This window comes from Carassius carassius, chromosome 2, assembly GCF_963082965.1.
Source record: "Carassius carassius chromosome 2, fCarCar2.1, whole genome shotgun sequence".
NCBI lineage: Eukaryota > Metazoa > Chordata > Actinopteri > Cypriniformes > Cyprinidae > Carassius > Carassius carassius.
This window is the reverse complement of record NC_081756.1, coordinates 14,071,153-14,093,070: the sequence shown is the minus strand read 5'-3', so window position 1 is coordinate 14,093,070 and position 21,918 is coordinate 14,071,153. Positions and strand designations below refer to the sequence as shown.

At 38.5% G+C, this 21,918-nt stretch overlaps 1 protein-coding gene, 1 long non-coding RNA gene and 3 other non-coding genes across 5 annotated transcripts; all 5 read right to left on the bottom strand.

The window, feature by feature from the left end:
* Nucleotides 1-411: 411 nt before the first annotated feature.
* On the bottom strand, nucleotides 412-21,714 carry LOC132103601 (apoptotic chromatin condensation inducer in the nucleus-like). The gene is made up of 17 exons (XM_059508705.1): nucleotides 21,551-21,714; nucleotides 20,527-20,592; nucleotides 18,577-18,688; nucleotides 18,070-18,146; nucleotides 15,988-17,526; nucleotides 15,671-15,729; nucleotides 8,694-8,829; nucleotides 6,175-6,220; nucleotides 5,667-5,794; nucleotides 4,737-4,892; nucleotides 4,032-4,191; nucleotides 3,780-3,922; nucleotides 3,123-3,230; nucleotides 2,643-2,750; nucleotides 2,166-2,523; nucleotides 1,978-2,075; nucleotides 412-1,899 (listed from the first exon to the last, which is right to left on the bottom strand). The coding sequence occupies exons 1-17, from the start codon at nucleotides 21,686-21,688 to the stop codon at nucleotides 1,576-1,578; spliced, it is 3,756 nt and encodes a 1,251-aa protein (XP_059364688.1). The 5' UTR covers nucleotides 21,689-21,714; the 3' UTR covers nucleotides 412-1,575.
* LOC132103610 (uncharacterized) lies at nucleotides 14,484-14,812 on the bottom strand. Its single transcript, XR_009423413.1, has 2 exons — nucleotides 14,732-14,812; nucleotides 14,484-14,671 (listed from the first exon to the last, which is right to left on the bottom strand). It is a non-coding gene; the product is annotated as an uncharacterized LOC132103610 (long non-coding RNA).
* Nucleotides 15,823-15,923, bottom strand: LOC132112559 (small nucleolar RNA U6-53/MBII-28). Its single transcript, XR_009424985.1, has one exon. It is a non-coding gene; the product is annotated as a small nucleolar RNA U6-53/MBII-28 (small nucleolar RNA).
* Nucleotides 17,694-17,796, bottom strand: LOC132112555 (small nucleolar RNA U6-53/MBII-28). The gene has a single exon (XR_009424983.1). It is a non-coding gene; the product is annotated as a small nucleolar RNA U6-53/MBII-28 (small nucleolar RNA).
* On the bottom strand, nucleotides 18,354-18,453 carry LOC132112549 (small nucleolar RNA U6-53/MBII-28). Its single transcript, XR_009424982.1, has one exon. It is a non-coding gene; the product is annotated as a small nucleolar RNA U6-53/MBII-28 (small nucleolar RNA).
* Nucleotides 21,715-21,918: the final 204 nt, after the last annotated feature.

The window sequence follows — 21,918 nt, the reverse complement described above, 5'->3', positions numbered from 1 at the left end:
CAGCAGACGGATCTGCTTGCTTTCAAACGCCGATTGATCTGCGCCGCGCCACATCAAGCCGAACACACCTTATGAAACAGGATGAGAGTATGTAGGGGGCGGGTGCGTAAAAAAAAAAACACACAACATATCTGTATCTATACACACACACACATATATATATTGTGGGCCTGTGAAAACAATCAAAATAGCAATACATAGCTCATGAATATATTTGAAGTGCAAAACAAACAAACAAAAAAAAGTCTTCCACAACCTCCCTATGTCTTAAAATACATTTTCCACACCTGCACCTGGATTTCACTGCTGACCTTTTAATACATGATAATCTTCAGTGTAGCATTCACTCAAACTGCTGCAATTATTCTTAGATTTCAAGAAAACTTCAACACATCACAAAAATAGAAACAATTACCTTCCGTTTGTTTTATTATTCTTTGTACATTCTGCACATTCATAAAGAAAATAATCCAAAAAGAGAATCTTTTGAAATAGACCTTCAAAACTACAACATTAAAATAATATTAAAAGGCCTCTTGCCATCTTCTCTATAAAGGTTAATTTTATACCTTGTCTGATTCAGAGTTGAACAGTAAACTTCATAAGACCAGGGAAAAGAACAGACGAGGGTGGAGAAGAGAATCTAACAAATGAATCAGCAATGTGGTTCATAACATTGGAAATTCAGTAGTCATTTTAATAAACTCAGACCTTATGAAAAAAACCTTCAGTGAGATCAGCGTCAACAGCAGGACTGACTCCATTAACTCACAACAGTGGCCCAAACATCTGAATAGGGGACTTTTAATTTAGAATTAATTTAATATATTTGGAAATATATTAATTCAATCTGAATACAGTGGCTAAAAAGAAAAACCATAATTACACAATGAATTAATGACCCAATTGGCTTAAGTGGCACTAGTTAAACTATGAATAAAAGAGACTCCGGGCTGGAGAGAGGGAAAATATGACTCATATAGTCTCATAGTTTCTTTTGACTTTGTGAGCTTAAGACAGCACACTAAAACACACACATCCATAAGATTATTTTTTACTTTGAACATAACATTCAGCAGTCCCTCCATTGGGATTAGTCCTGCTTCATTTGAGATTTATGGAAAGACCAAAAAAATAAGTTTAAAACTGAGTGACTGAGACGTGTACAGGTGTGCACATCTGTGAACACTGATGACATTATTAGGAAAAAGAAATGTTAAAGGGATAATAATAATTTTAAAAAAGGTTGTCATTCACCCTCATTTTGTTCCAAACCTATTTCTTCTATGAAACAGGTAATTATTTATTTTTCTTTTTTCAGCAAAACTTACTTTTTATTTTTGGCAATACAAATAAAGTGTTATTCCGACTTCATTGTATGGACAAAAAAGCTGAATCATATATATATATATATTTTAAATACCTTATTTTCCATAAAAAACATGGGTGAATAGATGACAAAACGTTAATTTTTAGGGTGACCAATCCATCATGCATTCATCATCCATGGAGCTGTCACCATGCTGACGACTCTGATCTTACAAACCCATCTCACACTCATCCACGCTCATGCACTCAGTGTCGTCGGTCTCTGGAGGTGTTGCTACGGCTCTGTGAGGGTCTGCTCCCCACTACAGGTTTGGAGTCGCTACCGTGGCCTCTGTGGCCGTCTCTCCTCTTTTCTGCCTCTCTGCCCCTTTCTCTCTCTCTTTCCTTCCCTCTGTCTCGCTCTCCCTCAGTTGAACGTCTCACAACACCTGCATTACCACCCTCTCTGTCACGACCTTTTGCTCGCTCTTTCTGTTCTTCTTGTTTTTTGTCTTCTTCCTCCTGGAGTTCCTTCCTCCTCTTCTCTCGCTCCTTTATGCGCTCAGCACGCTCTAGAGCTCTTTGTGTCGCCTGGGAAAAAAGCAAGGGCTTAAATTAAGAGAAAAAAGAGGATTCTGTGTGATTTAGACTAGAGGAAGTCATCCTAACCTGTTCGTCTGAGAGGGGTAACCAGTATATACAGGGAGCTGCTTTAGTTTTGTGGAACAGGTCATCAAGAAGCTTTACAGGAGGCTCTTCTGGTTTATCTGTAAAACAAAGTGGGAGACAATGTCAAATAAAGTCAAAACAGAAGAAAAAATGACATTAAACACTCCGAAAGATTTAGTTTTCCTCACCCTTCTTCTCTGTTCTCTTCTCTTTGCTCTTGCCTCTCTCTCTGCGTCTTCGCTCTCGCGACCGTGACCTTCTCATTCTGTCTCGGTCTTCCTTCCCGAAGTCCTTGATTTTATCCCGGTCCCACTCCCGCTCAGAACGGGTCCTCTCTCTCCTCTCCATCGCTCTTTCCCTCTCTGCCCACTGGTCTCTCACAGCTAAAGCTCCTCCGTCTCGCTCTCTTTCTCGTTCCTTCTCTTTTTCATGATTTGCAGGTGGAAGTGGGTGATGGGCGGCAGGGCGAGCAGAAGCTCCTGAGGCGTGAGGGTCATGACCTTCAACTGCACGGTCACTGGACACGATACCTTTATGGAAGTCCAACTGAAGATGGAACAAAATACAAATTGACAAGGGTGCAGAGTTTAATTACAATACGGGAACATGAGAATGCCAGACAGCAAAGAAAGCAAATGAGGTAGATTTGTGCACATTTTTCAGACCTCATCCTGCTCGCAAAAATCCACACGTAGTACTTTGGGATTACTTGTAGGCCATTTCACGCCATGCAGTGCTTCTCGAGTGGCCACAGCTTCCTCTACAGTGGAGTACTGAGAGAGAGAACATGACAGAATGGAGGTTAAAAGAAAACTAAAGGCACAATATAATATCTCTAATGAACAATGAGATTATATCAGAAGAGGATAAGCAATACAAAATGAATAAAATTCACTACTGGTCAAAAGTTTGGGGTCAGTAGGATTTTTTTTATACAAGTCTTACATGCTCGCCAATGCTGCATTCAAACAAACATACAGAAGAAAACAAAAATAATGAAATATTTTTATATCTATCTATTTAAATATTTTTCACAATTTTCTGCTATTACAAAAAAAAAGTATTTCAAAAACAAAATTTTACAGACTCCAAACTTTTGAATCATAGAAATAATAATAATGATAATAATAACAATTATAACTTACTGTGACACAGCAATGAGACTTGATCTTATCGATCCAGAAACCCTCCTCCACCAATTTACCTGTCCGATTTAACAACTCCTTCAACTGCCCTAAGGTGAAAGGTCGCACCTAAAGAGGAAAAGTTCAGATCAGGGGTCAAAAGAGTAGTAAATCCTCTAGACTCAATCTCAAAACAAAACATATCTGATCTCAAGTAGATCTCAACGCCTGCCACAAAAAGATTTTCCAAAAGGCATCGACTAAATTGAATAAATGAGCGCTGTACGTTTCAAAGTCAAAATGCGACATGGGTGTTTTTATATGAATGTATCTTCGAAGGGAACCGATTGTCTAAAGAGTATTTAGACAATACTCTTAAAGAGTAAAGAGTATGTGATAAATCGCATTTGTTTACAGCCGTTACAGGAAGCTGCTATTTCCGCTGCTCCTAAAGTGCCTCCTGCAGGCAGAGAGTGACTCTGCATTTTTAATCAGCCAGTCTGCTGTTTTATAATTACATTATATACACTTACATTTCCTCCAGGGGAAGTGCTGCCACACATTTGGTTCATTCAAGTGCTGCCATTCATATGGTCATATTATTTTATATACAAATTACATCCCAACATTATAGTAAGACAGTGAACAGTGAAATGAGCAACCTGATCTAGTGCTTACCAGGTTGTAGACGTGTATGATGTTGGAAGTTTTTCCACGAGGAGGAGAGAGCTGGCCCGTCCGTATGGGATCATCAATAGTTATGGACACGCCTGATTTCTGCTGACTGATGGAGCGGCGAACCAAAGAATCACTGGGAGTGACTGAGAGAGAAAAAAACAATTATAATCCTGCTTGAAAAAAAAAAACCGGAAGATTTTTAAAACATGTTAAGATTACTTTAAATGAAACTAGCAAATCATGGACGGTCACCTTTCTTAGACTCGCCGTCCTGTATTTCCATGGGAGCATCAGGGGAACTCTCCTGTTTCCTTTGTTTTTCTGTCTCTCCTTTAGTCCACTTCGGCTCTTCTTCATCATCCTCCTCCTCCATTTCTTTCTGCCCATTCTCCTGTCCATCAGATGGAACAATCTGGACCAAAGTTTAGTGATACAAAAACGTTCACTGAATAGCAGAGTGCTTTCCTACAAAAATATTCACTCTTCAATTAATAAGCCATTTAACTTTTTAAAACGATTAAAAGCATGTTTAAGGTATTTGTACTGTGCAGCAGTCTGCACTGTTGTTCATAGTACCAAAGACAAACCTTAAGCCTTAAGACAAACCTTAAAGGGATAGTTCACCCAACAATGAACATTCTGTCATCATTTATTCAGCCATTAGTTATTCCAAACCAGTAAGTTTCTTTCTTTTGTTAAACATAAAAGATGATATTTTGAAGGACGCAGATAACCAAACCAGTTGAAGGTTTCCACTGACTTTCACAGTATGGATTTTTTGTAAATTTTTTTATAAATACTATTGAAATAAACCAGGCCTAGCAAATTATCTTTTGTTTTAAGGAGAAGAAATACATTCATATAGGTCTGAAACTGATAAGTGACAAAATGTTCATTATTGGATGAACTATCCGTTTAATATTTGTTTTGTCAGCTACAAACGTTTGTCATGCTCACCTGTGTCACTGTGCGTCTGATCTTGAGGCCCTGATCCTCCTCTGGTTCCTCTCGCTCACGAGGCCCGGATGAGTCCTCATCCACAGAGAGACGCCCCTCATCTGGGTGCAGTTCGACCACCAACTCCTGTAGGGGCTTGATGTCTGGAATTAGAGTCTGTAAGAGAGTTTTGTATTTAAGTAACAGAGCAAAGTTATGTAAAAATACTCTTATGCAGTACTATTAAACATAAAACTGAATATTAAATTCAGTAATCAATTATGTCCATACTAGGGATGGGATGGTATGAAAATTTAATATCACGATTATAGTGACTAAAATTATCACGATTATCAATATTATCACGGTTTTGTTGAAACGAAATGAAAGTGTTCAAAAATAGTTGATGCTCACACTGAAAACATTTCAGCAAGTTTTATATTTAATAATCAACAAACAACTAATAAAACAAGCAACTCTATGCACTTAATTTAAAGAAAGATTAAATTCTGTGGCATTTCCTTCCTTACAATGAAAAGTGTAGAAGCATAGAAAAGCATAGAAAAGTCACTGACTTTCGCCATTCCTTCTCGAAAAAACAAAACAAAAAAAACATTGTGCGCTGCGCTTGCGTCAGACTGTTGCTGGCTGGACATGATTTAATAGCGAGTTATTAAAACCGCGATAATCAAACACGGTTTTAATGATAATTCATTTTTAAACGATATTACTAACCTTCAGCACATTTTATCACGGTTATCGATAAAACCGGTTATCGTCCCATCCCTAGTCCATACTATACAAAGTCCATACATTTAAGATTTCCGCTCAATTAAACTTGAGAATACTGCAACACTGAACCTGAAACACTGAATTTTAGGCTGTCATAAACAGGTAGTGATTCATCATGTATCTGTTAAGGTAATGTGGGAGCGGTCTTGGATAATTTACCTTCAGCGATTCAGTGGTGATGCTGATTGACGGCTTCTTGGCAGTGACTGCTGTACTAGAACCCCATCTTCTTTTCCTGCTGGCTCCACCCACTGGCTCTGCCTCAGACGACGCTATTTCTGTTTTACCTAGTGCCAAGGAAAATTAATAACAAAATCGCACAACCTAGAAACAGATCCAGCTGTAAATGACTGGTAAAGGAGCATAACAAAGCATATAATTCCTAACTGACCCCGTAAGCACTTTTTTCAGTGGAATGGTCTTACAAATTAATTCAGCTTCAAGCATACTTGAGCAAGCGTTATGCATTATGCACATCACATGACGTTGCAATAGACTGGTTTCAATGAAGCCACATGAAGTGATGGACAGATTTAGGTGGAATTTAATTTATTTTCACTTTATTTAACACTTTGTAAACTACTTGAAGACAGCATCGTGCCCAATTTACTGGTTAATGTTCTAAATCAACATGTTTAAATAATTTTTAAAAAGTAAAAAAACTTACTGCTCAGGGAGATCTTGCGGGCAGCAAATGATTTTACGGCGGAGCTCTGAAATGAAATAGAAAGAAGGAGAAACAAGATCCCAGTGGATGTGTGGAGGAAGAGACGCACACATACAAAGAGACATTGGGAAAAGGAGGGGAATGAGAGAAAGGAGAGGGGGAAGAACAGATGCACAGCTATCAGTTACACCAATAATGTACAGATGCTTTGACAAACAGACGCTTTGAGAATCCCATCATTATTATAAACTGTTTCTGAATTTTAAAATCCCTTATATTTGCTATTGCTTTAGTTTTTACTTTAACATGACTTCAACTTACACATGCTTGACCAAATTCCCTACTTTCCCATATATGCTGTAAAATATATGATAACTAACACCCTCTAAACTCACGGTTAATAAAGCAATAAACCTTCTTTCCATTTTAAGTTATTTAAAAACAAATACATCTTGGGAAAAAGGGTTTTCCTGGTACCATTGACACCTGATTCCTCTCTGGCTTGGCTATGGCCCAACCGCACAGCAGTGTGCACTGTATCTAGGCAACAAAGGTCCAATCAGAGGAGTCTGCGGAGTGAGGGCGAGATACGATCACAATTGAGCATGCTGATTGGCCGGCTGACTGGAACTGCACTTTTTGTTTCAATAGTTGTTTCTGGCTCTTGTGGTTGGAATTGTGTTTCAAATGGTCTTTGAAAAAGTCTTTAAAGTTTTTGTTGAATGTTCAGGAAACAACGGAAGTCTGTGGCAAAAATAAAAAAACTCCCAGTGTCCATGCTCGCTGGGGAGACAGCATCCACACTATGAACCAATAAGAAACACATGAAGTTTGACGAGCCAAAATTCTGGTAATAATCTGTCATAGCATTTTATCATCCGCATCAAGTCCTTTGTACACACAGTGTGCCATCCACAAGTTCATCTGAGTAACAGCAGAAACAGGAAGGCTGTTTTTGTTTGTTTTCAATTAGCCCGGAGCATAAAGTTCTCTGAAATATCCAATGAAGTCCATTTGTATTTAAAGTGTCAAGAGAAGTCATTTAAAAATAAAAAAAAGGATGTTGACAAACAAATGAGACCCAAAACGAAAGGAAAAATTGTTTGTAGTAAATGAATCCATAAGCCTCGCTTCATTATCTCAGATCGTTTGACTCACTGAGACCAGCCTACAGGCATGTGAGAAACAGCAGATGTCTGTGTAATCAGTTCAATCGAGTACTGAAGTGTGAGCAAAAACAGCAGGAGGCATCAAGACAGCTGTGTTCCCATCATTCTGGCAGGAGAAGTCCATCTGATGCTTGCCTCTGGCCAGTGCTCTAAACGCTCTGAAAAATGTCTCTGTTGGTGAGCATTACTCTTTCTCTGGCACGACTACGACTGACACCCCCCGCGTCTCACCAGCTATTTCAGCTTCTCTTAAGCAGTCCCATCAGGAGGCCACATCAGTTTTGTATGACGAGGCAGTAGCCAATGATCCTGCAGGTTCCTTCAGGCTAAGTGTGCAGTGGCGACTCTGGGGGCCTAGTTCAGGTACAGCTGAGATGCTTGGGCATAGCGGGGCAGGTGATGGAGGTGGTAGAGGAGAAGAGGTGGTGGCAGTATGCAGGTACCAGTATGAGCAATGGAAGAGGGGAGGGCACCTTCACAACAAAGCAATAAACCACAAAACAGTCATACTACCAGATCCAGAGATAAAAAGAGAAAGGGAACAAGAGTGAGAGACACAGGCAGAGAGAGAGAGAGAGAGAGAGAGAGAGAGAGAGAGAGAGAGAGAGAGAGAGGGAGAGAGAGAGAGAGAGAGAGAGAGAGAGAGAGAGAGAGAGAGAGAGAGATGGAAAAAAAGAGAGAGACTCTAGAGAGTCTAAAGCCTACATCTCAAACTACATGTTGCCAGGCTCTATCATTCAGCTCACTATAACTCAAATACACACTGCACTGTTTAACTAAACACTTATGGCAAAATATATGATAAGGAATTGTTTTATAAAGGGGTGACTTTAGATATGCAACTTCTCAAAGAAGGGTTATTAGTCTGAGAATGTCCCGAAAAGCAGTTGTCTCTCTAAACTTTTATTAAGCACCACAGTTAAAAATATTTGTTGAAATAAAATTTGTTAGTCTCAATCACTTAGGTGGTTGATGGATGACTAGTTGGCCATTTTAACTCATCTCAGCAGGATTTACGTACAAAAAGGCTTAAAATCTGAATGTGTTAAACAGCACTTTAAAATTTAGCAGTGATTCATCCTCGTTCACGCACGATGACCTCAACAGTGTCTAATTTCACACATTATTAAGTATACACATCCCCCAGACACTGCTGCTATGGAGTAAAAGGAAAAAGAGAAGAGGATAATAGCAACAGAAGTCTTCTATCCAATCCTGAATTAAATCTAAAGACAGACAATACATTTGAAAAATCACTTCAGCTAGAACTGCCTTACAGACTTCAGTTACCCCTGCCCATATTTCAGGGTTATAGTTTCTACTGGTTCTTTGTTCTGTGGGCCTTCTTACCTCCTCTGGGCGGGTGTTGCTGGTATCTGTCCCCTGGTGGTCAGACTGCTGTATAGCACTCTCTGAATGAGAGCGGCCCTCCAGTTCCATCGCAACTTGGCCTGCAGGCTTAGAGAGAGCTTCCTGCTTTACCTCCCTAGAGAAAGTCAGCGAACAAGAGAAAGAGACAGAAAGAGAGTGAGGGGTGAGGTGGCTGAGGCTGGGGGATTTGGGTCACTCTATAAATAACTGCCGGGTTAAATGACTCTCACTGCCAGCATAACGCACACATACATAAGATGATATATGCCATGGTAATAAAACTTAAAAACATTGAGAAAAAAAATCAAATACATATGTATCTTTTTAAATTTGTAACCAAGGTCTGTACACACCAGGGCTAGTCAACTCCAGTCCTGGAGGGCCAGTGATCTGCATAGTTTACTTCCAACCCTTATCCAACACACCTGTTCATCATTTTTAAATAGTCCTGAATATTAGCTTGGTCTGGTGTGTTTGATACTAGACTCTGCAGGAGCCGAGTATTAAGGCTGTGACGGTTGACGTGACAAATATAATTTATGCATACAGCAAATAATTTTGTGTTGGGCGTTGGACCTTGTTTGGTCTGAGCATGGCTGATGCCTTTGACGAGAAGGCACATATCTTGTATCCTTATTATCATCAGGCTAGTAATACCATCTAATTAATATCAGAGCTTATTAGCTCCATAGATCTATTTCAGTGTTTTTACAGTGTTGTGTGTTATTACCAATCACACATGATTCCGTTGAGTTCATGAATGCTGTGGCCAATCAGAAGTGTTCAGATGAGTTATCGCTGAAACCAGTTTTGTTGTTCAGTGTGTGCACTCGCTGATTGAATTCTGCTCTCTCATGCAAATGTATGTTCGATGTAAGTATAAGAGATCCATTCATCATACAGTTTTGATAGCTTCACTGATTATAACAGGAGTGTTTTTGTACATAGACTGGCGCTAGACTGAAGTCTGTAATGTTTTTTTTCTGATGTTAATGTTCTTTGCTCATTTTAACTGAGGAAATGTAAGCATTATTAGTAGTATATGTTATGTTAAATAGAAATTCAGTCATATTAAAAACATTTTATGACATCACATCCTAACATTAGGCTGCTTTTAGCCTTACCCTGGAGTTGTTTCACTCTCACGCTATGAAACTAAGTAAATAATTTAATTAGCATGATAATATTGTGTATCAGTGAATGGAGCATATTGCCCAACACTAGTAACACATAACTGCAAAAAGATTCATTAAAAGACCAGAATATAAATGAGGTGCATTTATGAATCACAATACCACCAATATGTAGTACAATATATACAGTAAAATCACAGCATGTTAATAATGTATTCAATGCACAGTCTTTAATACATATGTTAAATGATAAAAATCAACCAAATGGCCCCTTGATATTACAGAGGTTCTGCTTTGCAGCCCTTGAGCTTTTCACCAAATAAACTTCCATGACTGAGGACCATCACAGTCTTAATACACTACAGTTCAGTTTGGGATCAACAAGATTTAAGAAATTAAGACTTTTATTCAGCAAAGATGCATTAAATTGATCAGAATTGACAGTAAAGACATTAACAAAGGTTACAAAAGATTTCCATTTCAAATAAAAGCTGTTCTTTTTTAATTTTGTTTAAAAATCCTTTTTAAAAAAAACTTGCACCATTTTCAACATAAGAAAAGTTTGAGCATTAAAGGATCAGAATAATTTCTTAAGGATCATGTGACAGTGAAGACTGGAGAAATGACTGCTGAAAATTCAGCTGTTCCGTCATAGGAATAAATGACTTTAATATATATTAATATAATTACCCAAGTTATTTAAACTTTAAAAAAAATAAACAACCTTGTCAACGCCAAACCTGTGAAAAAATAGTGTACATCCGATGACCTTCACCAGCTCTCAAAATAATAAAAGTGTTTAAACACATAACAGACTTATCTGAATTGTATGCAACACTTTTGATTTAACAATTTTAAACCATGGCAAACAAAGCGCTGACAGGGGAAAGGTTTCTCTGGCTCATGACATTCCCGTACCTACAGTTCTATAGATAACCAATCTCTCTCACACATAAACACACAGCTGTACAGCACACCTAGGCACCGTGGTCTCTACGGAGACATCAGCCATGGTGCCATTTGCTCTGAGGAGGGAAAAACTGCCTCTGGGTTCTCAGAGCACAAGGCTTTCCCTTTGTACAAAAGCAGTCAACACATGCTGAGGGAAAGGGGGACGGGTAGCCAGATCCCCGCGGACAGAAAAGCCAAGCGCTTACAATACTTAGCATTTACACATGAATGCAAAGCTGGCAAGCACCAAGAGGAAAACCTGAAAGACAGCCTCAAGCTGAACTACAGTAGGCTCAAGAGTTCATTTTCCATGCATTAAAACGCGTTGTAACAGTTAATGAAGAATACTGTATTCGGACCGACTTTGTCAGACTGGCATTTTCAAAGCGTGATCTCGAGCTTAAAACACATTTCTGTTATTTTCCATCACTTATGTCATTGGTCACATCCCCTTTTTCCCCTTGAGGACTTTCAATGCCTAGCATATAAATACCATACGATTTGCTTTCCTTCAAGAGAAAATGGTTTAAAGTTAATACAAAGCTCTATGCAGATCACGAAACTTACCTTCCCACACTATTAATTTCAGCATTAAGTGACAGGTTTACTACGCCTAACAGCTTGCATACATTTTTACACCGTTGAATCGGCTTAGTTGAAATGCAACCGGAATTAACATTGTTTTATTCATAATTTGAGATGTTGCAATCTGTCTCAAACAGGCCATCGTGGACACGGTATCTCTAATACTAGTTTAAGACTTAACAATACATACATCTCTCATGACTAAAAACGCCCGAGAATCGCCCACATCTTTAATGAACCTAAGAGCCTGAACACTATCCCCTGCCCCCAACATCATGACGAAAACGCCTGCGTTTCAAAATCTACCGAGATACAATATTACATACAATAGCATTTTTTTGCGCATCATATGGGCCGTCTGATAAAATTCGATCATTTTAACGGCAAAAATTCAGCGTTAGGCAGCTCACTGGGCCTTAAACAGCGTAGAGCGCTTTAGCAACACCATCTAAAATGAAATAAAACTATATTTCGTTTCACATTTAACTAAAGACAATACAGGGACCACCGTACAAACACAATCGCTCGATCGATTAAGGTCATATTAGAAATGTCTATCACCTAAACGATGTGCCGAGCCAGCGCTTGAGGGTATTTCTAGAAACCGCCTCTCCTTCTCTCAACCCTTACCCGTTTTTGTTGCCGTCCGACAGCATTATGTCAGGCTTTAACCGGGACCGCGACTGCTGTTTATACCGGTTCTACCTGTCAAAGATGCGTAGCAAGAAATGTGAGAAGCGGACACGCAGTGTTTTTTTCTCTCTCTCCCTCTCTCTCTTGTGCAATGCGTCGGCACAGTCACGGCGTCGCTCACAGAGCAGCCATATTGAGCAGCACTAGGGGAAGTATGAGAAGTACGAACAGGAGGACCCCCTCCAAGGCCACGCCGGTGTGTACAGGCTGTCGTATAGAACGCCTGAGTAAAAATACAACCGCCCACATATTCCATATTTCGAAAAGTCAAATTAACTATTACGATGATGGGTTTTAAAGTGTGTTAAATTACAGATATAATAATAATTTTCTAACTCATGAAGGTTTCTTACGTTTAAAATAAACATCCAATTTGGTTTAGTTTTTAAGCAAAAACTAAAATTGGCATTATTTTTATATACTCCGTCATTTATCATTTTCTCACCTTCGTGTGGTTCCAAACCTATACACATTATTATTATAAAAAAAAAATATATATATATATATATATATATATATATATTTTTTTTTTTTTTTTTTTTTTTTTGAAAAGGAAAATTTTTATTTCTTCTGCAAGAAATATTGGTAACCAAACCGTTCTGTCTATTGCATGGGCAAAAATAAAAATGCACAGAGACATTTCTTAAAATACATATTTTTTATGATCTACTGAAGAAAGAAAACCATACAGGTTTGGAATGACATGCGAGTGAGTAAATGAGACTATATCAATTTTGTGGGTGACATTTCTGCATACATTTACATTACTTATGATCAGCTTCTTTTTTTTTCTCCACACTGATAACTGATCCACACTTACTGGAAACATTTAGTTGTTTGTTCTGCTGCTAAAAGGGAGTGATACACCAGGTACCGAAAAGCAATGGTTCAAATACTTTTCCCACTGTTGGAACATTTTGCTTAATACATTATATATAAATTTTTGTTTTATCAGGTTCTCTTTATTTGGTCACATGTCTTCAAGAACTGATCACAATGTGTGAATCACTTCAGAAATCATGTTATATAAACCCTGGGATCTATAAACATCACTAGTACATAAAATAAGGAGAAATTTATTAGGATGTTGTTGGTTTTTATTTCTAATTATTCATCAGAATTGGTGACCAATGCCCTAGTCAGGGTCACAGGTATAAAGAAAAAGAAGGTCATTAAGTGCGTCATAAAATCTAATGGCTCTTCACACTGCATTTTTAACATTACTGAAAACATTAACCAATATAACATTATTTCCCCTATAGAATAAAGAGAAGTCGACCAAGAGGGACTTCCATCTGCTGGATGTCCTGGTGAGAAGGCCTGAATGAGGCCAAATGGGCAATTTCACTAAACTATGCATGACAACAGACGGCAGTTTTAGCTCATGCATTTCTGAGCTTGCACATGCTGGGCGGTATTGTATTTTAGACTGTGAATCCAACGATGGTAAATGGGAGACAATGGTTATGAAAATAAGTGAGGTGTGAAAGACAGAAATGTGTGTGAATTGAATGGCAAGCATCCCACACATTGACCAATGAACTTCTGTGACTGTTCCAGTTATTTGAGCTTAATGGAAATTAATTTAAAAAACATTACACAGATTAAATATCTACAGCGCATACACATACATAAACATTTTTCATAAAACATTTTTCGTTTTTTTGCATGATCATTGAAAGCATAGTTTTTGTTCTGTTTTATGCATTACATTACATAAATACTTCAAAATACATATGTAGTAGGAACAGAAAGACATTAAATTATTTTCCTAATCACAGATGACCAGAACGAAGAGAGTCAAAAATGATAAAAAGAGAAAATATATTCTGTCTGAGAAATCATTTTAACTGTATTTTATTTTATTCACAGCTTATTTATAAATAAGCTGCACGTTTGAGTTGAAACACACTGAAAGTGTTGTGTTTTTGTACCTGTACAATGCAATGTAACTAGAGTTCAATCGATAGTGGGATTTACCAATATCAAACAGGTTAAATTGGACCACACTGGCAGATACAGATTAATCAACTGATTTTATTAATCAACTTTTTAAAATGGATACTGAATGAAAACTATAATAGTGCTTTACTATTAAACACACACAAAAAAACATATGTTGTAAATTAATAAAAATATGAATATTAAATATTAATCATATAGTGATCATTATGGTTTATAGTTCATTAACTAATGTTAACAGCCGTTAACATGTAAAAATGTATTAGTAGATGGTTTGAAATTAACACTAACTAGATGTCAATCTTTAAATCTATACACAAAGGCCATTGCATTGAAATGACATGCATATGACTAAGAGTTAACTTGAAAAATGATCAAAAAAGCAGCACAGGAGTTTGAAGTCCAGTGTTTAAAAAAAAACCGGAAAGAGGAGGTGCAATCTATATTAAAACTCTCTATATGAATCATACAAGTTTTATTAGAGCCACAGAGAGACAAACGTTTAGCTTAAAAACGCATTATACACAATTTTACTCCCTTGGGTGAAGTCATTATGTACATTAACAACGATTTGGGACTAATAAAATGTAATTTAATAGAAAACTGTGTGAATGGTGCTCTGTGGCGTGACTTCTGTTGGCTGAATGAAGATATCAGTTTGCTTTCTCACGTCACAGTAGTGTTGGGTGATACATTCATTATTCTAATCAACACATCACCAGCCCGTGAGAATGCCGATACACAATATTATCATGCACGGGTGTGTGGGGCAAGAGAAAGACTCTGTACTTGTCAAAGGATATTTCATAACTATTTGATGTTTTAAACCGTGCGTACATAAGGCAGAGAGAGCCTATGTAAGCAACAATAATGGAAATATACTTTAATATATGTGATGCTAAGCTAACATGTGAAATATAAAAATATTTAAAACTGCTAGTTCAAATATATTTGAATACAACAGTCATACATCACTATTAGGACCGCACGTTTGTGACATCTGTTATCTTCGATATCTCTATTGATAGACGATACTATCGAATCTGCATTTTCGCTAGATAATGCATTAATGAGACCAGCTCGATATTAACTAATGCAGACAGATTGTAAGCATTGTGACATTAAGCTTTTGCGTCAGACTTGTGTGTGTTTTGGTCACATTGTTTTGACCATTTGAGGTGCTGCTAATGTTTGCATCTTCTCAGCCTTGATAACAAACATACTGCTGTTCTTTTTCCACTAATACAATATCTAGTCAACAAATTAATTACTTAGCAATGTTGTGAAAACATGTACTATAGCATACTTTATACACACTGTTTCGTTGTCTAAATCTTAAGATTTAAATCTGGTGTCTGAAGTGTTTTGGTCTCTGCAGTGTGCAGTGTGACGTGTCAAATCAAACAGCACATGGTGTCAGTGATTCCACCTCTAAAGGCCGCTCTCGCTTCCGTACTGAATAATGACAAGAGACCGTCTCAGACACTCCAGCCACAGATGCAACTCAGAAAAACTATCGGCATGAATTTTTGCTGATAGCTGCACCAATCACCTATGGGTGCAGATTAATCTGCAAAACCGATACATAGGTCGACCTCGAAATGTAACTGTGTATGAAAGACTTTTACTGACCTTGAAGATTGAGCCTTTTTTTCTTCTTGAATATCTTCTCTTCTGTTCTCTTCCTCGTCCTGGTTGGAGTAAAGAAAGACAATTTAATCAAAATTCATATTAACAGTGACTTCATTCCATTAAGTACTTTGTTTCTATGAACTCTCTCTGTTTGTCCTCAGATCACACTTCCAGTGTGAGAAGTTGTGCCGAACTCATGTACACCCAGTTAGACTGGTGCATCAGTATTAGCATGGCAGGCTCATCATCAGAACACAGCAAAGGCAGAAGTAACCAACAGAATTAAAATACATGGGTTTGATTAGCCAGTTACACACCTTTTTTTTGCTGGGTGGGCTGGATTTATTCTGAGAAGGACAGCTTGAAGAACGAGAGGATGATGATTCTGAATCAGAGTCAGATGATGATGCCTGCTTTGGCATTGAGGAGCGTCGTTCACTAACTTTTTCTCTCCGCAAACGGTCCCTTGTTTCATCCGTTTCTCTTTCTGCAGATGTAGAGTGAGGAGATTTTAGGGCCTTTCCACTTTCCTCTGCTGGTTTAGGTGGCTTTTTCTCTACAACTTTCACTTTTGTGTCTTCCTCATGTTTTTTTGAATCAGACGTCGTTGCAGAGGCTTCTGTCTCCATACCAGTATCTTCAGAGGACTTCGGCCCTGATGTGAGGACTGACATCTGCTCAGGTTTGGAGGATGATGCAAGTGAATCAGGTGGTGGAACCTCTGAGAAAATGTGTGGACTTCTAGGTGGGAAAGTGGTGGGTGACGTCAAATGGAATGGTGAAGAGGTCTCATCCACTTTCTCCTTTTCCTCACTTTTTTGCTTACCTCTCCTCTGCACCAAGAGTCCAGAGTCTTGAGCATCTTGTTGAGCAGGGGGCATTTTGGGTGCTGACACAGACACCCCTGGCCCGACAAGCTGCTGAGCTGAGTCTTGCACTTCTGCTTCACCATCTTGCTGCTTTTCAACTTCCATCTCTTCTTCTTCCTCTATCTCTACCCTCTGTGCGCCAAACACTCCTTCAGATTCCATTTTGCGGACCAGCAGGCTAAGTGGTCCAGGTCTGCGTGTGGATGGGGGTTCTGGGCTGCTGGATCTAGAACTGGAGCTGGACTCCTGTCTCTTGAGGGACGGAGGAGAGACCACGCCTGCCCCTGGGGCAGCACCTTCTGCTAGGCCTGCTGGCTCATCTTGGTCATTTGGGCTCTGTTTGGGAGTGTCGGGGAGTGGGAAAGAGAGCTCTGGAGGTGGGGATGGGGGAGGAGTAGGCTGACGGAGCTGCAGAGGTGGCTGGTGGACCGGTTGAGGCTGGGGAGGGATGTGCTGTGGTGGCTGAAGCTTTCTGCGGGATCGTTGGGGGGCTGCAGCTGGTGGAGTGTGAACAGGAGGAGTCCGGATGCTCTTTTTTGCATGTGAGGTAGGACCCCACTCATTATTACCATCATCACTGTCATCATCATCCTCATCACTGTCATCACTATCAACTTGAGCACAAGCTGCGGCCCTCGCGGAACGGCTGAGCTGCAACACTGAATGGGCAGGACCTGCTTCGACCGGGGCCGTTCCCTCTCTCTCTTGAGAACGGGGCATCATGAGAGGCAGGCCTTGACGCTCAGGTTGTCCAACCACGCGCACAGACAAGGAGGCGACTGCACGTGGAGGAGAGGGTGTTGCGACCTCCTCGTGCCCAGGAGGGAAAGAAGGATGCCATATCCTTCCAGCTTTAGAGTCAGCTGACTCTTGAGACACTGGAACAGGGCCTGTATCCAACCTGTGTGATCCCATTAACCCAGGGTCCTGTGGCAACCCTCCTCCACCTGCCTGGGTTGCAGACAGATGAGAGTGTATGATGTGATGCTGAAAACAATGTAAATGAAAGATCAAAAACATACATAAAAGCTGAGCTGATGTTCCTACACATTCCATCTCCAATGATTTATTCAGTAGTTATAATGTAATATAACAAGCAATCTGATTATGACAGTTTAACAGTCCATGAAAACTGCCTAAGATTTGTTTATAATACACTGCAAGTTTAGTTGAGAAGTTTAGTTGAACTGACTGACACCCAGAGTGACAGCCAAATTCTGGTGCATCAGTATTAGCATGGAAAGCTCATCATTAGAAATACAACATATAATACTATCTACTGTTTCTACATGATTGCATATATGTGGTTTGAATTCTGACTGCTTGCATAGAAAACCAATGTCGTCATATCAGGTAATGTTTGTTCTGGGCATCTGATCTATACTTCTCAAGTACATTACATTCCACAAATAAAATCAGCCTGTGTATTTGCTGATCAAATAAATCTGATAGGGGGCACAACTGTACTTATCTAACTAAAACAATTCTTTGTGCAAATATTTAAGTCAGTTTTATACAAATTATGCTTACTTTCTCTGGAATAAAAGAAGTGCTATCTTTGGTTGTCATGTGTTCATCCGTCTCAGGGCCAGCAGGACTCTGTGTCTCTGAAAGCAGCATATTGAAATGGTCATGCACAGAGTTTTTTGAAGGTGAAACAATGTGCACCTACAATCTAAAGTGTCCAAAAATTGAAAGGATACACTCACAAGAAAGCCAACATCCTTAATGCACAGCCACAATAATGCACAGGTAAAGTCAATTAATCTAACAAAGAACATGACTGTTTGACAGCCATTGAAAACCACCTAGTATTTCCTCAGAGCACACTGCAAGTGTGAGAAGATAAGTTAACTCACGTACACCCAGACAGGCTGGTGCATCGGTATTAGCATGGCAGGCTCATCACTGGAAACACTAAATTAGCGTAAACAACTTCAAACATTATGCTGTATCACAATTTGTTAAGAATCCCAGCACAGATGGTGTAGTCAAGTCAGTGTTATAACCTGTATATGTACATGCGAGTCTGCTTACCATCTGCGTCGGTGGCCTCTCTGGCTTCTCTCTCCAGTCTCTGTCGGAGGAGCTCCTGCTGTTTGGCCAGGTACTGCTTTATAAAGCTGTTCTGACTCATCTCCTCTCCAATCTGATACACACACAGAAGCACACTCCAGTCAAGGTCATCTCATTTACAATTCCTGAAGCCAATAAGCATGACAAGCTTGCAGTAAGCATGTAATAGATGTTCAGAGGCTACGTGACATTTGTGGGATTAATTTATGATATAAAGGGAAAGGAATGTCTTCATAAAAGTTTTGATGGCGGTTTCATTTTATCTGATAAACTAGCATTCATGAACGGAGCTGCTTTGATTACAGCTTACAGAGTCAGTATGCATTTTCATATGCACTTTTTCCCCTCCTTTCTGCAGCAACTCAGAGCACTTTCCAGATTCTTTATACTGGTTTAAGCACATTTGTTACAATCTATAAGAATAACCAGCCTACACTACCTGACAAAAGTTTTTGAACAGTAAGATTTTTAATGTTTGTTGTTGTTTTAAGAATTATCTTCTGCTCATCCAGCCTTCATTTATTTTATCCAAAGTACAACAAAAACAGTAAAAAAAAAAAACAACAATTATTTTTTACTATTTAAAATAATTGCTTTCTATTTGAATTTATTTTAAAATGTAATTTATTTCTGTGATCAAAGCTGAATTTCCAGCATTATTAGTCTTCAGTGTCACATGATTCAGAAATCATTCTTATATGCTGATTATCATTATTTAAAAGAGTTGAGTAATTTTTTTCAGGATTCTTTGATGAATATAAAGATCCAAAGATCAGCATTTATCTGAAATAAAAAGCTTTTGTAACATTATACAGTATAACATTTAAAAGCTTGGAGTTAGTATGATTTTTTTTTTCTTTTTGGAAAGAAATCATAGAAATTAATACTTTTATTTATCAATGACGCAGTGATTATAAAGACATGTATAATGTTACAAGATTTCTATTTCAGATAAGTGCTGTTCTTCTGAACCTTTTATTTATCAAAGAAACCTGAAAACATTCTACTTCAACATTCAACACAATAATAAATAATTTTTGAGCAGCAAATGATAATATTAGAATGATTTCTGAAGGATCACATGTCTGGACTAATGATGCAAAAAATATAGCTTTAAAATCACAGGATTAAATTTTTTTATATTTTCAAATAGAAAACAGTTATTTTAAATAGTAAAAATATTTCAACATGTTATTGTTTTTGCTGTATTTTGGATCAAATAAATTCAGGCTTGGTGATCAGAATAAATTCTTTAAAAACATCAAAAACTTTTGACTGGTAGGGTACATAAGCCTATAGTTTGAAGTTAAAGATATTGATATTAATATTAATCAGGGCAGTCTGAGACGATTATTTGACAGTGATTTCACATTTCTTGTTCGCATGAAAGCTAAATACAAATGAACATTCGTTTATTTGTGCTGTTTTTTATTATATGGTTTTAAATGAGGTGTCAGACTTGGCAAATTAATGTTTCATAAGTTTGTATGCACAGAGATCTGTTGTGGGCGTTCTTGGCAGTTTTTACTAGGCTTTTTTTTTGTAGTGGTTATATCGTTATCGGAATATCGGTTTCGTATCAACCGAAAATAAGAAATATAATGTGATAAAAACAGCACTAATTCATCAGATGCCAGCCCCACTAATTCCATAATGCAAATTTGTATTTTAACATTTTATGGCCATTTTTAAAACATACTAAAAGGCCTTTTATGTACTAAAAAGTATCCACTATCAATAATATAATACAGGCAACAACTTATGTGCAACAAGTTTTGACAACGTTGATAATCTGTAAGTTTTTTTTATGAGGACTGAATTTACATTGTAGTCCAGTTCTATATTTGACTAAAAACGATAACTCTATAAAAGACACAAATGGAAAAAAAAGGGTTTAAATGTTTTTCTTACCTGAGAGTTGGGCTGAAGACCAATGTGTTGAGTAGATGTTCGTTGGAGATTCTCCAACATAAGAGCCTTCAAACAAAGCAGATTATGCACGTCAAAAATACAGCTTACGTTACAGAAAATATGCCTGACACATCAAACTCAGTAAACAGTAATTTTCGTAAACACTCTTAAATCTGATGAAGGATGTTCCTTGCGATACAAACCTATTCAGTACACTGTTCGTATAAAGAAAACATGCGAAAGAGTCGAAAACAATCACACTTAACATACCCGAGTAGCACAACATGACTGCTTGCGTCTCGATACAAGAGTCAGCGTGAAGAAGCGTCTCTGAATAAAGTGTTTATATCAGAAGTGGGCGGGGCATTAGCCTTTCAAATTATTCACTCCGTTAGCACATACTTAGCAGATGACTCCGTTAATCTGACAATTCACCGGTCGTTATGCTAATCGTCGATGGAAAATAGGAGCTGAAAGAAAAACACTCTCTTGCTTGATTTGATTTTGAACGAGTGAAAGAAGTGTGAAAGACTCAGACCCTCTAAAACGCAGCATTTAAAACCAAATTAGTTGAGTGATTTAGTTAAAGTAGCCCATAGGAATTGCCCAAACTTGATTATCGAGCGTGAGTATCATTTGTAAATTGTACAGATGGTTATTTCTACCATGTTTATAAACGTTGTGCGAGTGTCAGGCGCGCGTGCGTCACACGACACTGACAAGCGCGCGCCCCCTATGCAAACACAGGACGCGCGGGCACGATGCCAACTCTCGGCTTGTCATGACCCTCAGACTGTTAAAAAAGCATCCGTATTGCTGTATTGTTTAAATGACGTGTTATAACTGCATACGTAGTGGGAAACAATTGCTTTGCGACGCGGTAAACTATTCAAACTAGCCGCATGGACTCGACAAACATTCCCGCTCTCGAAGCGGCGATACTTGGCCTGTCTGTCGGATCTCGTCTCTTAGTCAACTTGACAGCAAGCGCACGATTTTAAGCGCACCCTTTGACCAAACTTACCCCTTTCAGCCGTTTGATAAGTGCATTTTTCTGTCCACTTTTGGCGAGCCCTCTCTGCTCCAGGGCGGTTTTTAAATCCGCCACACGAAGCGAATGAAGCGGTTTGCCGTCTAACGTAACATCCTCGAGCTCCGCCATTTTGCTGCGCTCGAACTTCTGGGGTTGCTGCTACTAGACGGGATACCGCACAGACCGGAAGCCAACAGTACATTTAATTTTCTACTTATTAGATTGTGTTTTATTAACGTCTACACCAATCCCAACCCTAAACCTACCCATTAAAATAATGCAAAATTAGTAATTATTGTTGTACAGTGTAAGAAAAATTACTCTATATTGATGTGCGCATGCCCAGTAGTTTCTGCTGT